The sequence below is a fragment of the Nymphalis io genome, chromosome 29 (genome assembly GCF_905147045.1).
Source record: "Nymphalis io chromosome 29, ilAglIoxx1.1, whole genome shotgun sequence".
NCBI classification, from domain to species: Eukaryota; Metazoa; Arthropoda; class Insecta; order Lepidoptera; family Nymphalidae; genus Nymphalis; species Nymphalis io.
The window spans coordinates 6,415,271-6,431,098 of record NC_065916.1 but is presented as its reverse complement, the minus strand read 5'-3'; the positions used below and the strand labels follow the sequence as shown (position 1 = coordinate 6,431,098).

At 38.5% G+C, this 15,828-nt stretch overlaps 1 protein-coding gene across 5 annotated transcripts in view; it reads left to right on the top strand.

The window, feature by feature from the left end:
• The window catches only part of LOC126779486 (modular serine protease-like), an 81,617-nt gene that overhangs the window by 18,301 nt on the left and 47,488 nt on the right, over positions 1 to 15,828 (top strand). Inside the window, exons 3-15 of one of the 5 annotated variants that reach the window (XM_050503501.1) lie at positions 2,413 to 2,472; positions 3,053 to 3,181; positions 4,262 to 4,396; positions 4,822 to 5,002; positions 5,392 to 5,519; positions 6,190 to 6,395; positions 6,833 to 7,045; positions 8,347 to 8,478; positions 9,259 to 9,386; positions 10,249 to 10,425; positions 10,678 to 10,840; positions 11,170 to 11,377; positions 11,654 to 13,316. The exons of 1 other annotated variant lie outside the window; for it this stretch is intronic. In XM_050503501.1, the coding sequence (XP_050359458.1) occupies positions 2,413 to 2,472; positions 3,053 to 3,181; positions 4,262 to 4,396; positions 4,822 to 5,002; positions 5,392 to 5,519; positions 6,190 to 6,395; positions 6,833 to 7,045; positions 8,347 to 8,478; positions 9,259 to 9,386; positions 10,249 to 10,425; positions 10,678 to 10,840; positions 11,170 to 11,377; positions 11,654 to 11,657 (1,864 nt within the window). In that variant the 3' untranslated portion in view covers positions 11,658 to 13,316. Of the gene's footprint in view, positions 1 to 2,412; positions 2,473 to 3,052; positions 3,182 to 4,261; positions 4,397 to 4,821; positions 5,003 to 5,391; positions 5,520 to 6,189; positions 6,396 to 6,832; positions 7,046 to 8,346; positions 8,479 to 9,258; positions 9,387 to 10,248; positions 10,426 to 10,677; positions 10,841 to 11,169; positions 11,378 to 11,653; positions 13,317 to 15,828 lie in introns of those variants that run through there. 3 more of the 5 variants (XM_050503502.1, XM_050503500.1, XM_050503499.1) reach the window with 3 other exon arrangements.

Genomic DNA, 15,828 nt, shown 5'->3' with positions numbered 1-15,828 from the left:
AATATATTTACTTATTTACCGCATCCCACTACTTATGTACCCCACCGCCTACGTACTTCATAAACAAAAAAATACAGGCCATACCCATTGGATTATATGTTAAAAGTAACAGCATAATTAACTGAATGCTTAAAAACGATTTTTTTCTCATGTTCTAGAAAAATCTAAACTAAAATACTAGTGTTACCGCCCTATAGGAAGAATAAATATTGCGATTTGTTGTGAAATAATTAATTACTATTATTTTTTTTTTTTTTTATAGAATAGGAAGGCGGACGAGCATATGGGCCACCTGATGGTAAGTGGTCACCAACGCTCTTAGACATTAGCATTGTAAGAAATGTCAACCATCGCTTACATATCCAATGCGCCACCAACCTTGGGAACTAAGATTTTATGTCCCTTGTGCCTGTAATTACACTGGCTCACTCACCCTTCAAACCGGAACACAACAATACCAAGTATTGCTGTTTTGCGGTAGAATATCTGATGAGTGGGTGGTACCTACCCAGACGAGCTTGCACAAAGCCCTACCACCAGTAAATTATATACATATATGCTGCTATTATTTGTGAAATATTTTCGGAATTATGTAAATTTTTAATGTTATTGAAACATTAATTCGAAAAATTCTCAGTAGCAGCCCGGAGAATATAATAATGGCTTTCTCTTTTATCAGTGCTTCTGTGGGTCACATTTATGCCATTCGCGGTCCAACCGGGAATATCGTGCTGGTCTCACCAGTTAGCGCCACCAGTAAGGACCTATCTCTCCCGTCGAAAAAGCATTTGTTGCTATTCTATTTTACTATGAACAACTGCTAGTTACCATAATAAATACGATATTGATAATGTCTTATTGAACAAACAACACGAGCTTTCAAAGGACAAAACGCGTCTAAAACAGTGATTTGTCGTATGTCCGTCGTAATTAGACAATTTATGGCACAATCTTTAAAACAATTATGAGTAATTAGTGAAATATTCGCGATGACAATCTCGCAAACAGTGAACGATTAAAGATATTTTATATTTCTAAAGAAATCGCTTCGAACCAGCGCCTCTCGCGTCGAAATCAATCGCAATCGCAGGAAATAACAAAGCATCTTAGTTCCCAAGGTTGGTGGCGCATTGGCGATGTAAGCGATTGGTATCATTTCGTACAATGGCAATGTCTATGGGCGTTGGTGACCACGTACCACCTGGTGGCCCATAAGCTCGGCCGCCTATATATTCTATTAAAAAAAATGGAAGTGACAAGTATGATCTTGTACGTTAAAGTTTCTAGAATAATCTTTATATTGGTGATGACAATAATATTTAACGTTTTTTTTTTAAATTATTGTATATGGCTATGCAACAGAAATTATAAAGTGAATTTTGTTTTTCAAGAAATATTTAGTTTGTTTATATTTAATATTAGTTTTGTTTTTGTTTTATTTACATTTAATTTTCATTTTTGATGCATTTTTAATTCAAGTTATTATCATAAGTATATAAGGGACATGGTGCTCACCACTGCTCATAGACTTGTAAAAACTGTTAGGATTATTGATCAGCCCTTACATCAATGCGCCACCAATAATTCTTGGCTCCTCCAACATTCTGGTTCACACATCCTGTATGTACACACACTTGAAAGAACTTACTTCACTCACGAACAACGACCAACTAAAACTAAACGAACGAACGCCTTACCTTATATACGCTCGGCGGAACAGATTATGTATTTTTATTTATAGATCGTTATGACGCCTTGTATGACGTTCCGTGACTCATACAGTAATGAACTATCGAGTTTGAGACGTTAGGGCTCAGTGGTTAGAACGGCTGGACACGCGTTCTAACCGCTGGGCCATCTCGACTTTTTAACTTTGAGCATATATTGTTCACAAGTGTGTGTCCACAAGCACAGGTGCGTGCACTCTTTGTTCTCTCACTCTCGTAATCCGATGGGACAATGGGCAATCCGACACGACCGGTCGTGTTTATGCGCAGGAGCAACAGTTTTACGTGCTACTGACAGAGTACTACTGACAGTTGACAGTTGTTCGACAGAAAATATTTTGACCCCAGGAGTTTTGCTTAATATCTAGCCACAAGAACATCAGGACAGTTTTTGTCTTCATTTATTAACTATACAATACTATCTACTTCTCAGGGCTACGTGTTTCTTTTCCGGACCGGTGGTAGTTTCTACTTTGACAGTCAATAAGCAAATGTAATGCTTCTATGTTGAATTAAGTGTTTTGATTATATTAGTACCCATGGAAGCTTCAAGCACCTTGTAATAAATCGTTTCCTATTGAGCTATTAACCAATGTTTGTACAGTGACCGTATCAAGAATACACATACTTATTTATAGTAGTTTGTTATTGTTATTTTTGAAATAATTGATTTTGTTTTTTTCAGAGAAACGTCATACAACGAGCCAGCATTGATCCGACGTGTGCCACGTCAGGTCGCGTGCGGGTGAGTCAGATAAACTATTACTGCTATTTGTGCAAGCCCGTCGGAGGTCATATTCTACCGCCAAACAGCAATATTGGTATTGTTATTGTTGTGTTCCGGTTCGAAGGGTACTAACCCTTGGAACCGGTGTCGCTACATGGGCGAGGGACATGACATCTGAAGTCCCTAGGTTGGTGGCGCATTGGCGATGTAAGGAGGAATGGTTGATATCTCTTACAGCGCCAGTGGTTGCGGGCGACGGTCGACTAACAGCCAAGTGGTAAATTTGCCCGTGCACATATCTATAACATAAAAAATAATATAAATGTGTCGGATGATAATAAAATGTATTATTGTAAAATAAAAAAGGTGATTAGCTACTTGCTCGTTCTTCTTGATTGAATCCACATATCGAACCGGTGGTAGCGCTTTACGATTCAAAATAACAAATATTTTGTTTTTGAACCAGCAGCGTGGTGGAATAAGCTCCAAACCTTCTCCTCAAAAAAGGAGAGGAGGTCTTAGCCGAACAGTGGGACAGTCACAAGCTGACACTAATTTCCGATGCATAAGTCACGTGTGACCGATTCGATTGTCGCAGGTACTTTCCGGACGAGTTCAAGTTCGTGTGTTCAGATGGCACTTGCATCGCAGCGGACAAGAAGTGCGACGGTACCGTCGACTGTCTCGACGGTTCGGACGAAACGCACCACCTCTGCAGGGAGACACCGTAAGCTTTGCGTATTACACCGTAGCTAATCGTTCCGGTTTCGGGTAGATACCAATACTGTATTTTGGATGGGATATCCGTAAAATCCGTTCTTAGTGAGCGTCTACGTCGGGGAAGGAGTAGCTGTGACAAAGTTTAGGAGATCGCGTGAACATGGAACGATAATTGATGTGAAAACCGTACCCTGTACCGAGCGTTCTTTAATTCCCTTTTTCATTACCTTAAGGATTTTTTCAACAATCCTTAGTACTAACCTGCTGTGCCAAAGGAATCCGTATGGAAATTTTCATGGTCCTCGGCTACTAGTAGTTTGGGCTGCGCGTTGATGTCAGTCATTCATTTATTAACGGATGTATGTATCGAGATTATTATTCGTCATTGCACTAAAATGTATTGTCTTGTAACGCAACAGCGTTGAATCAAATTCACACTATTATAGCAGTTCTTGTTTGTCACGGTTTACGAAAAAAAATACAATAAAAAAAGTTAGTTTTGACAGATGTCATTTCATTTTTAATATTACAGGTCACAGGAAGTGAAAATTATTTTTTTTAATAATAATACACGAATAACAATCAACAATAACATTAATTACTTCATATGAATAATAATTACTGATAACGGAAACAAACTGAAACTAACAATCGCTTAAAACGCGGTAACTGTATCTCCGAAGCACTCGAACTTCGCGCCAAAAATGTAAGATTCGTCGTCTGTGACGCGCGATCGAGCGCGTTTTTTTAAAATATAGATATTAATTACACCACAAGGAATTGATACATTCGGTGAAGAGCTGAGACTAATTTCATAGATAATTGGTCGACTACGTTTTTTTAAATAGTTTATTCTTCGCTTATTTTGGTCCTTGCTCTATGGTGGCACGTCACTGATCTAAGTTTATTACATTCTATATAAAAGAGAAATTGAACACACTAATTACAGTATATATCGTGTTAATTCCGATGAGATGGTCGTAGTAGTGTACTCCTCGTTAGGTAATTAAGCATTATCGGTCCCGTTGTTCCCATTTTGTATTTTGTGTATGTCACACGTGTTTATATATTTACGTTTATATTTCAGGTGCCCCGACCACCTATTTCGCTGTACATACGGCGCATGCGTCGGCGGTTCGGCGCCGTGTAATGGTGTCACAGACTGCGCCGACAATTCCGACGAGTTGCAACCGAAATGCAACAATTATACCTTTGAAATAGGGTGAGTTGTTCTTGTTTTTCATGTTTACACACGAATAGATCGGTACTGGCAGGAGTTTATATGTATAAACAGCTCCGAGCTTGAGTCGATGACGTCATTGGTCGAGTTCTAAATAATCTGTGGTATAAATATCGGCGGAGTTGCTATCGTAACTTTGGAAAATTAAAGTTGATATATGTAAGTTGTTGTTCTTAGGAATGTGTCAAAACTGTAAAAAGTAGTAAAAATTGTCTATGATCTCATCGTAATAACTTTGACAAAATCGACAGTTCGATTCAAGGCTACGTGTGAGCAAGGACTATGTCAGTTAACTCGGTGACAATTGATACGTTAGTAGTACATAGGTGTATAATTGCATATACAAAGATTAATAAACACAATGTTACAGTAGTTTAATCAATAGTGTTGTAGTATAATTGTTGTAGGGGACAGTTTAAGTGCAATGACAGCAGTCTCATCGAGAGCGACCGGCGGTGTGACGGCATCCGCGACTGCAGCGACGGCTCCGACGAGACGTTGGTGGCGTGCGCCGGTAACGTCTGCGCCTCCAATGGGTTCCAGTGCGCTTATGGGGCCTGCGTCGACGAGGGCGCCGCCTGTAATGACGTGAGTTATACATTACCACTAGCTGCCCGTCTCGACCTCGTAACACCTTACCCTAGTCCTCCCGGTCGATTTCGGCCACGGCGGCCAATTTCAAGAGAGATTAGCCAACTGCGCAGGAGATATTATAGTGCACGAGTGTGTGCGCGAACACTGGGGCACTCTCTCTCATAATCCGATGGGACGGCAATCCGACACGTCCGGAAAGAGTTCAGGCGCAGCACCAACGACTTAACGTGCTTTCCGAGGTGCAGGAATGTACACTTCCAACTTTCAGACTCCGGGCTGCTTTCCCCCATTACATGAGAATTCCCCATTACAGTTAAAACAATTCAATGACCATATCTCCTCCGTTTGAAAGCTATCATTAAAAACGAATTTTAAATTTTCAGATAGACGAATGCGCTGATGGATCTGACGAGTCGGATAAACTATGCAACAGGACAGTACCACGGAGAGCCACCACAACGACCACCACAACGACCACCACAACGACCGCGCCGAGTACGACAACAGTGGGGTAAGGCTATCTAAGTTGTATATAATATAATAGTTAAAGTACATGGAAATTCAGCAACGGTTGCCTCGTGGTTTTTTTTCAATAACTTTAAATAAAATTTGAGCTGGATTTTACTTTTATTTGGGAAACAAACAGTACAGTTATTCCTAAAACTATGATACTAAAATTTTTAAACATAATAAGAGCAGAAAAACAACTTAATAAAAATAAAAAGTCTTGAGAGTAGACAGACCCAAGTATCCAAAAATTAAAGATTACAAGCTCTAGTACAAACTTCCTAAAGCTTACGATTGATTCCGTAAATATATCTATACTAGAAAATTTTGTATTATATTCATCAGAAACTATATATATATATAAAGGAATTTCGCGCATAATTATTTTTTAAAATGGTTTGCACATTACTGGTGTCTGGTGTGGCAAGTTGAGATGGCTCAGTAGTTAGAACACCTGATTCTTAACCAAAGATTGTTGGTTCAAACCCAGACAAGCACTGAATTCTACTGTGCATTCTCTGCTGATGCTTAGTGCTAGCATCGTGATTCTATTAGCTCCTTACTGCCTTCTGAAATGGAGAGAAGTTCGTAGCATTTCAGTCAATTCTTTCTTACTTTTACATAACTGATTGCATTCAAAATCATTAGATGACGTATTTCTTTTAATATTCCAGTGTTCCATACATGTGCGTGTTACCACCGCACCCGGAGAACGGCCTGTTCCTGATGAATGGTGACACCGCTGAATACAGAGCCGGTGACGTCGCGATTTCCGCCTATTTCAATACCACCTGCTTACCCGGATACAAGGTCGTCGGAGAGTCAGTGGTCATCTGTAACTTAGGACGGTGGATACCAACGAAATTACCATCCTGTGTCCGTAAGTAACCACCTCCCAGCTAACATATATATTTATTTATTTAGTTTACTTGATGGTAGGGTTTGTACTCTTCTGCCAGTAATTAATGTTAGTTTGGTTGTAAGCCACTAACGTAAAATCTTAGTTTACAAGGTTGACGGCACAATTTCAATGGGTGGTGACCCCTTATCATCAGGTGGTCCACTTGCCAGTCCGCCTAGGTATTAGGTATTATATCATATATATATATATATATATATATGTAAATCTAAGGTTTTTAATATCTACTTGTTCTTCGATTGCTAAAATAAATGACATGACATGAACACAATTGTAATTCAATTAACAATACAGTTATAATGTAACCTTAATAAAAAAACTTCAAATTTAATTAAATTTGTATACATTTTAGTAACATGTCTCGACAACGAAAAATTAAGATTTATTTGTGTTGGCAGGTGCCTGTTCATTGAAGCCGTCGGATAGCTTGGAGTACCGATGCGTGCTGCTCGACAAGGGTACGAACGGCACGCGTGAATGCGAAGAGTTGGAGGTGCTCGGGACCGTTGTGATGCCCGAGTGTCGCCGCCCCAACTACTACAGTCCCAAACCGCTGCCACAGATGTACTGTACCGACGCGGGCTGGAGCTACAAGCCCACCTGTCTAGCCAGTAAGTCTGTTGCCTCGGTACAGAGGCTAGCTCGTGCGTTCGTAGTTCTGGCTATCCTAGCTGGATTATTGTAATCGGAACTTCGAAAGTTAAATTAATGCGGTTAAGACTTGTTAAGTGGAATAGTGTCGTATTATAAGTAAAGGTAAATTAATCGAGAACTGTTTATAGTGCCTAGTACAGCTGAACATTTAGAAAACCGCGTGCAATTTGAATTCTAAATCTATGGTTCGTTTACCTTCACTCGTACTCCGATCGGAATAGGGCATATATATCCTGGGACATCATTTACACATGGCCTTCTGATCCCAAAATAAGCAGAGCTTATACTATGGTAACCAGACAACTGATATATTACATATACTACTTTTCTTTTGTAAATTCAGACTTATATAGATAATTACACCCAGAATCAGAACAAACAGACATGCTCATGCACACAAATGTCTGTCCTGGGTGGGAATCGAACCCACAACCTTCGGCGTGAAAGGCATGTATTTACCAACCAAGCCAACCGGCGCGTCATTATATACGTATATGTATGTGTACGAGGCATGCCTTTTGAGTTTTGTCGTTTGAAGAAAAAAACTTTTGGAATCAGGATCGTAGGCCTAGATCCAAGATTCGCCACCACTGGTGATGTCGTAGACGTGATTTGACTCTCCTCGGTTGAACCTTTGCAGAGTTTTCTTACACTATCTGACGCGGGCCGCCTTGTGATCGTTGGAAAGCAGATGCGGTATCCAACGGCAAACTAGCTTTCTCACACCAAGCGCTTCATGCAAGATCTTCTGAATGGTTGTCCCTGAGATGCCTAATAGAGCCTCTATCTCTCGATACGACACATGACGATCTTCGAGAATTAGTTGTCTCACAGCAATGATGTTATCTTCAGTGAATGCGGATTTTTGCCATCCTTCGCGAGATTTGTCACTAACACTAGTATTTCCACGTTGGAATTCTAAATACCAGCGTTCGACAGTCTGCAGACATGGGGCTTCATCACTGAACAGAAATGTTAACTCTTCAAAACACTGAAGCCGTGTCAGGCCTCTTCTTAAGTTGTAGAAAATTATTGCACTAACATTTTCCTTAGAAATATTCATTTTCGTACGTAACCTGACAGATTCCAATCGACGCTGTGACTAAACAATATCATTAATCCTAATACTGATTTCGAATGTTTTGAGATTCAAAATTTAAACACATTCGAATATAGAACAGTTCCAAATTCAAAATTGCCGGGAAATATGGAAACGACAGAACTTAAAAGGCATGCCTTGTATGTGTGCTCGTTGCAGAGTGCGGCACGCCCACGCCGCGCGGGGACTTCCCGTGGCACGTCGTCGTGTACCGCCGCGCCGACGGCACCGGCGACGACTACGAGCAGATCTGCGGCGGCTCGCTCGTCAACGAGTGGACCGCCGTCACCGGTCAGTGCCAGAACGATCCGCTAGCCGCTTATTCCGAAATTGACTTAGTGTTGCCATGTAAAAAAATTAACCGACATTACTACTCTTTGGTAGTTATGATAGTTTAGTTTTATTATAAAATGTTACCCACCGCTTACATCGTTAATGCGCAACCAACCTTGGGAACTAAGATGTTATGTCCCTTGTGTCTGTAGTTACACTGATTCACTCATCCTTCAAACTGGAACACAACAATACCAAGTACAGCTATTTTGCGGTAGAATATCTGATGAGTGGGTGGTACCCAGACGAGCTTGCACAAAGCTCAACCACCAGTAAAAACTTTTTATTATTTTGTATTTATTTAACTTCGTCGAGTCGTAGGGTAAATATCCAAAATACTCCCACATTGCAAGTCCATACAGCCGAGATGGCCCAGTGGTTAGAACGCGTGAATCTTAACCGATGATCGTAGGTTCAAACCCGAGCAAGCACCACTGAATTTTTATGTGCTTAATTTGCGATTATAATTCATCTCGTGCTATACGGTGAAGGAAAAACATCGTGAGGAAACCTGCATGTGTCTAATTTAACTGAAATTCTGCCACATATGTGTGGGACATTCACAGGCTGTTACTATACTATATTATTATATTGCAAGTCCGTTTCGCTTTACACGCTCTGACCACCGACGCGTATAAAGACCCGCTTCCTCCCTGTTATTTAATATTGATTGTAGAATTTGTACAATTGCATCCGCACTACTGCACAGTGTATAAAATAATACCTGTCCCCGCACAGCTGCGCACTGCGTTGGGTTGGACGATGACTGTGGAGTCAACCCGGTCGAGAATTTCATGGTGGCTGCTGGCAAGCTGTACAGGGAACTGAACGACCCACGGGACAAACTTTACCAGCAGACATCCCAAGTAAGTATTTTTATATACTTTGATGCAGAACATTATTAATAATTAATTTAAAAAAAATGATCAATAATGGTAAATGATCATCAATGGTGGTGGTGGCTTTGTGCCAGTTCACAGTAACAGCCTGTGAATGTCTCACTGCTGGGCTAAGGACTCCTCTCCCTTTTGAGGAGAAGGGTTGGAGCTTATCTGAATAGGTACCACCCACTCATCAGATGATATTCTACCACAAAACAGCTGTACTTGATATTGTTGTGTTCCGGTTTGCAGGGTGAGTTAGCTAGTGTAACTACAGGCACGAGGGACATAACATCTTAGTTCCTAAGGTTGGTGGCGCATTGGCGATGTAAGCGATGGTTAACATTTCTTGCCATGCCAATGTCTTTGGGTGTTGGTGACCACTTACCATCGGGTGGCCCATATGCTCGTCCGGCTACCTATCTTATAAAAAATACTACTAATGTAATTCTATGTGTTACGCTTTCACGGCTAAACAACTGAACCAGTTTTGATGAAACTTTGTACGCAGCAAGCCTAACCCTCGTTGAGGAGTCAATTTTTATTTAGCCCCTGCCCCTCTGACCCTGCATACGGGGGAGAAACTGCGGGCAGAATGTTTTATAAAAAAGCTTTATCAGGGAAACAAATAAAAATGCTATTATTGCTAATAACAGTCTCGAAACAAACTGGTTTCCGTGACCACCGAGCACGAGACGAATTAAAAAAACGAACCACAAGAAAACTGCTTGTCTGTCTTTGAAATTATGGGATTTGGGTCGATTGATATTCACGCGTTAAACCTTGAGTCATCTCTCGGCTCATTGAAGTGAGAAAAGTGAAGTGTCTAATTGGTTTTTTTTTTCAGGTTTCAGCGATTCATGTACCTGAACGATACGGCGGAGATAATCTGGATTACCAGTATGATCTGGCTGTGGTCAAAGTGAAAGACAGATTCGTATTCAGTATCTACATTCGTCCAGTTTGTCTCGATTTCTCGTCAGAATTCGATGAATTCCAGTTGAAAAAAGGAAGTATGGGCAGAGTAAGTGAAATGACAAATATTGCTTTAAATAACATTAATACACTCGGCGAAATAAACAAATACTAAAATTCACTTTCTCTGCATAATCTTATGTTATATCCTAATGATTGATAAAAACCATAACTGTAAAAAAATATTCCTAATTAATGATAAGGCTCAGACATACAAATACAATTGTAATCAGCGATACGACCAAATTTTATAATATAATTGGACCTTTGGATCCGCCTTTAGTAAAAAAATTTACCGTAGGCTGCGGGTTGGGGACTCACTCAGAGCCGACGTGGGACCGAGTCCACGAAGCTGAAGGTTGTGGAGATGAAGTACGTGGAGTGGCAGGAATGCAAAAAACGCATCCCGCAATTGAACATCGAGTTAATCGAAGTTGACAAGATCTGCGCCAGCTTCGGCAACGGTAAGTCGAATGCGTTTCGTTATGAGTACCAGTCACTTCGGCCTCCGACCTCCTTTTTATTGAAATTAAATCGGATAATGGCCGACCTGGTAAGTGGTTACCACCGTCAATAGATTTTAGAAAATATAATAGGGTTGGTCACTTATACACCGCCAATGCGCCACCAACCTTGGCAACTAATATGTGTTATTGTGCTTGAAATTAAACTGGTTCACTTTCCCTTAAAAGCAATACTAAGTGTTGCTGCTTGGCGATAGAATACTGTAGCTACTCCAGACAGGCTCCCCACCTAGTAAACACGTCGTAACGGAAGACCCCCCCCCCCGCAGGCACGACGCTGAGCAAGGGCGACAGCGGCAGCGGGCTGGTGTTCTGCGCGCGCGAGCACGGTGAGATCCGCTGCTACCTGCGCGGCGTGCTGTTCACGGCTCCGCCGCTCCCCGACGGCAGCTACCCCAACGCGATCGCCAGCTTCACTCACGTGCAGGAAAACGAGCACTTCCTGCAGCGGCACCTCGCCAACGACCCGCGTCCCTAGTGCGTAGTGCAAATAATGCTCATAAGATAATTTTAGTACTTAATTATAATAAATTAATTAAATAATCCGTACAAATAAGGTAAAGAATAAGAGAGAGGCTTGAGCTATTGCAAAAAAAAACCGCCTTTCACGTAACGGTTGAAGTGTATGTATACCTCTTTACTGATGACCGCACAAAGCATAACCTGAACAAGGTGTTCATTTTTGAAACCAAAATGACGTCAATAGGTCTCCCGATCAAAGAATTAACTAAGCAACTCTGCATATGTCGCCAGTTAACACCCCCGTGCCTCAGTAAGCCCGTCCGTTGGTCCTGCGTGACTCTCCAATCGGTCGATCGATATGCCGTCCCGTAGGATTAGGAATAGAGACGTACACTTGTGTTTGCGCACATACTTGTCAAAGTAACATCCCCTGCTCAGTGAGGCCCTGGTACCCCCTGAGCATGATCGCGATAATAATATATAAAAGTTATATATTTTGAAACATGTTCGATTGTATAAAACTTTAAACTTGCCATGTTAGCAATAAATCACTATGTAATTTCAATACGTACTAGTTTCTTTTATATTCATTTAAAGCAGACGCCTATTTTTAGAGGCTAGTAATTTATTATTAATTTATTCACTTATGCTCTTGATGTAAAAATGTTTGACACCATTTTGGAACGGGTTCATATAGAAGTGTATCCTTTCAAATAAAAGATAAAAATTCTAAATCGTTTTATAAATGATGTAATTCTGGAAAACCAAAGCATAAAAAAACGATTGGGTTGAGTACCTTTTTTATTAGTCTGTTAATAATACTATAAAAACAAGCTTTTATATATGTACGTGACTGCGATATTTAGAATACTAGCCTCAGTAGCGTAGCATGGGTCATAGCGCTCGGTGCGCGTTCCGAATTTGCCGCCCTTTTTTCTTGCAATTGGTTAATCAAATAAAGTGGGGCTCTGTAAAAACAGTACTCTTATTGACTAACACTAAACTGAAACGTGAAAATGAATATTACATTTTATTAAACAGTTAACGTTTTCTTACGCCCGTGCTACACCGCCGACTAGCCTGTTCACAAGTATGTGCAAATGAAATTGCAGAACTCAATATAGCTATTTATTATTTTAAATAAGAAATTGTAATATAAGAATAATAACACTAATTTAAAAAACATCGTTAATCAAATTATATTATTTAAAAAAAGTATTTTAATCTTGTAAGGCATTTATATGCATTTAGTTTTATTTTTTTAATTTATTTATTTATATTAAATTGAAACATCCTATGAATCGAAATTTGTGAAATTGTTGTTTGTTAGTAAATGTGATAAAAAGAAACCAATTGGCTAAAGTTATTCTATTCCAATTTATATTCTGCAAAACAAAAATTAATGCCAAAATGTGGCAGTGATTTTTTTTTAAAGTTATGTTGCAAATGTCGCACCCTTGCACTCCATGTAACCTTTCACACTTTAAATATTGAACAAAATTTAATTAATAAATACATACAATTGGAATAGCATTAATGACATATTTGTATATTTTGTTATATGTTAGTTCGCGTTTATTAATAAATCAATAAGTTTTTCGTTATGAACAATTGTAGTGTTAATTATTAATTTTTTTAATGTTAAACCAAAGAAGTACAAAAAATGTGCCAATACAAACGAGGCTGTTAAATTAATTTTATTGTATAAAGTCAATTAATAAATGTAATTAATGCAATGGCATTTTTCTTGCAGATATGAAATGATTGTGAGTTTTGTCTTATATGGTCGATCATAGAGTTGAAATTTACAAGTCATTTGTATAATAATGATATACTCAATTATCTTAAAATCGATATCTTTATGGTAGATCTATTTACGAAATTAATTTTATGTGAAACGTATTATTATTGTTATTTTTTTACAATTTTATAATGAAATTAAAAAAAAAACAAGAGAGTGGAATTAAAAAAGGACAAACTTTATTAAAATTCTCTTAAACCTATTCTGTGTTTTATTTTGTTTACTAGTTTCTGGGTGCGTTTTCGTTGCGTTAGGTCAGGTGTTATGCCAGTGCCCGAAACCGGGTCACGCACCGGCTAGGATAGTTGCCAAAAATACTTGTATAGAAATTTATTGATAAGTTTTTCCTCAGTTCCCCTATTTTTCCGCGGGAAAAAATTTACTCGTTTCCCCTATCTGAGTTGGGGGGGAGGTTTATGTGTGACTCGCCGCCGCTTAAGGCGCCGGAATTTGACTCGTTAAAAATACTAATTACTTGTTTTTAAGAAAGAAAATGAATTTAAAATAAAAAAATTAGAATGATCTTATAGAATAATTACAACTTACTCCATATTATTTTTTTGCTTACATCTTTATTTTTGTCTCATTGGTCTGGTAAGAATCTATGTCAGATACCCACTAGACTAAATGATTGGGTTAAGACAAGCTACGACCCTAATTAGATTACGGCTTCTTCTTCTTTTGTGAAGGCTTAGAGTTTTTTCCACCAAGCTGCTTCAAGGGATTTTGTTGGCACATTCCATTTCCATCCGACGATGCACGAAATTTATTATTATTATAAACAAAAAAAAACGCACATGATAATTCATTGATTTGTGTTTGCCTGGGTTTGAATCAGCACTCATCGGTAAAGATTCATGCGTTTCTACCACTGGGGCATTTCGGTATTTGATAAAAAAAATAGTGAATCATTAATAGTGGAAAGTTCGAACGACTGAAAAAAATAGCGCCTTCTACCGCCATCTATATACACGAATGGGTAATTTTACAAAATAATAGTTTTTATCTTTAGTAGTGCATACAAAATAAACACAGATGGCGTTGTTCATAAAACTAAATATTGTGGTATTCAATTTGATATTAGTAGTCAAAATTCAACAAAGAAGTATTTTAATAAATCTTAATTTTTAAAAACACTAAAATTCATAAATTTATTGGATTCACGCGTTTGAGCCACTGGGGCATTTCAGTGTGCAATAAATGAGAAGAAGACTCGAATGATCATAAATATTAGCACCTTTTAGTGTTATCAATACAGAAACGAGTACTTTTTGGAAATCATAATCAAAAAGAGAGTTTTATCTATAATAGTGTACACAAAATAAGTCAGAGGACGCTAATATTATAAAATTATGCTTCTATTTTTGCACTATGCCTTTTTTGTGTACATTTCAGCTTCAGGGTAGTCACATAGCTTTTACCTAATGTATAATATTATTTATTATATATCTTACCTGTTAACTGTGTCAATCTGTTTTTGTGCCATATTTAATTAAAAAAAATTCTTGAATCTAAAAGTTCATTAAAACAAACACAGATGGCGTTGCTCATAACATTTAATATTGTGGTGATTAACTTGATCGTAGGTAGAGGAAACTTCTCTGTCTATATAACATAATCCTAAGAAACAATACTGACCGTTACTGCATCACATATTGAATGATACATATAATTATTCCATCCTAATATATAGTGCTGAAAATGCTGATCTATTAGATTAATTTAGGTGGTACGTGCAGAGCTGACTCAAGGCGGCGACTTCGCGGCTATTTGCTGCGTCAGTGATCCTCCCTAAGGTACTGTATGTAACAAGCGGGTGATTAGTCAAACAATGCTGTCTTCTTCTTTCGAATGTCAAATCAATTATGCGAGAAAGAGATAAATCTATGTTTAACCATATATCATTATTTGTGCCGTAAATACATAGTTATTAAACCTAAGCATAATTACAATATGTCCGATAAAATATTAAAAGATAATTCTTAAAATAATTGTGTGCTTTTTTCTGATCTCGAATTTAAGTTTACTAGCTTGAACGCATGAAATCGCAAATGCATCTGTCTACGACATAACTTATGTGGAATGCGGACGTTACACAGATTATATAAAATGAAACCGTTTTGTTTGTTAAATTCATTATAAGTTATAGTTAACAAAAAAATATATAATTGGCATCCAGAAGTGGAACTGATTTCACCTCCTAACTATATATCAAAGATGACGTAATATAAAACAATTCATCAATATCATAAGTAAAATAGAATTATATACGTGCAACATATATGCACGAGACAATAAATATTTAAGAAATACCTAATAAGAATTTTCGTAAAAGCAATTGACGAATTAAATTCTTTAAATCAATTCATACGATAGATTTTCTATTATAACAGCCAATTGTAAAACAGTAAGTTTTCTTTGTTAAAATAATGCATAAAACTATGGGAGTATTTTTATCCGTGCAGTGACGGAAAAAGAATACACTTCACTGCCCTTATCTTACCCATAGGTGTCGTAAGAGGCGACTAAGGGATATCTGAGTGACCATCTGCTCATCTGGTGGTAGGATGTTAAACATCCGCCTGGCTTGTTACCACCGTACGCATGGTGAAAAACTCGTGAAGCGACTTGCAGCCGCGTTTCGAGGTCGGCCAGTGTAAAGCCA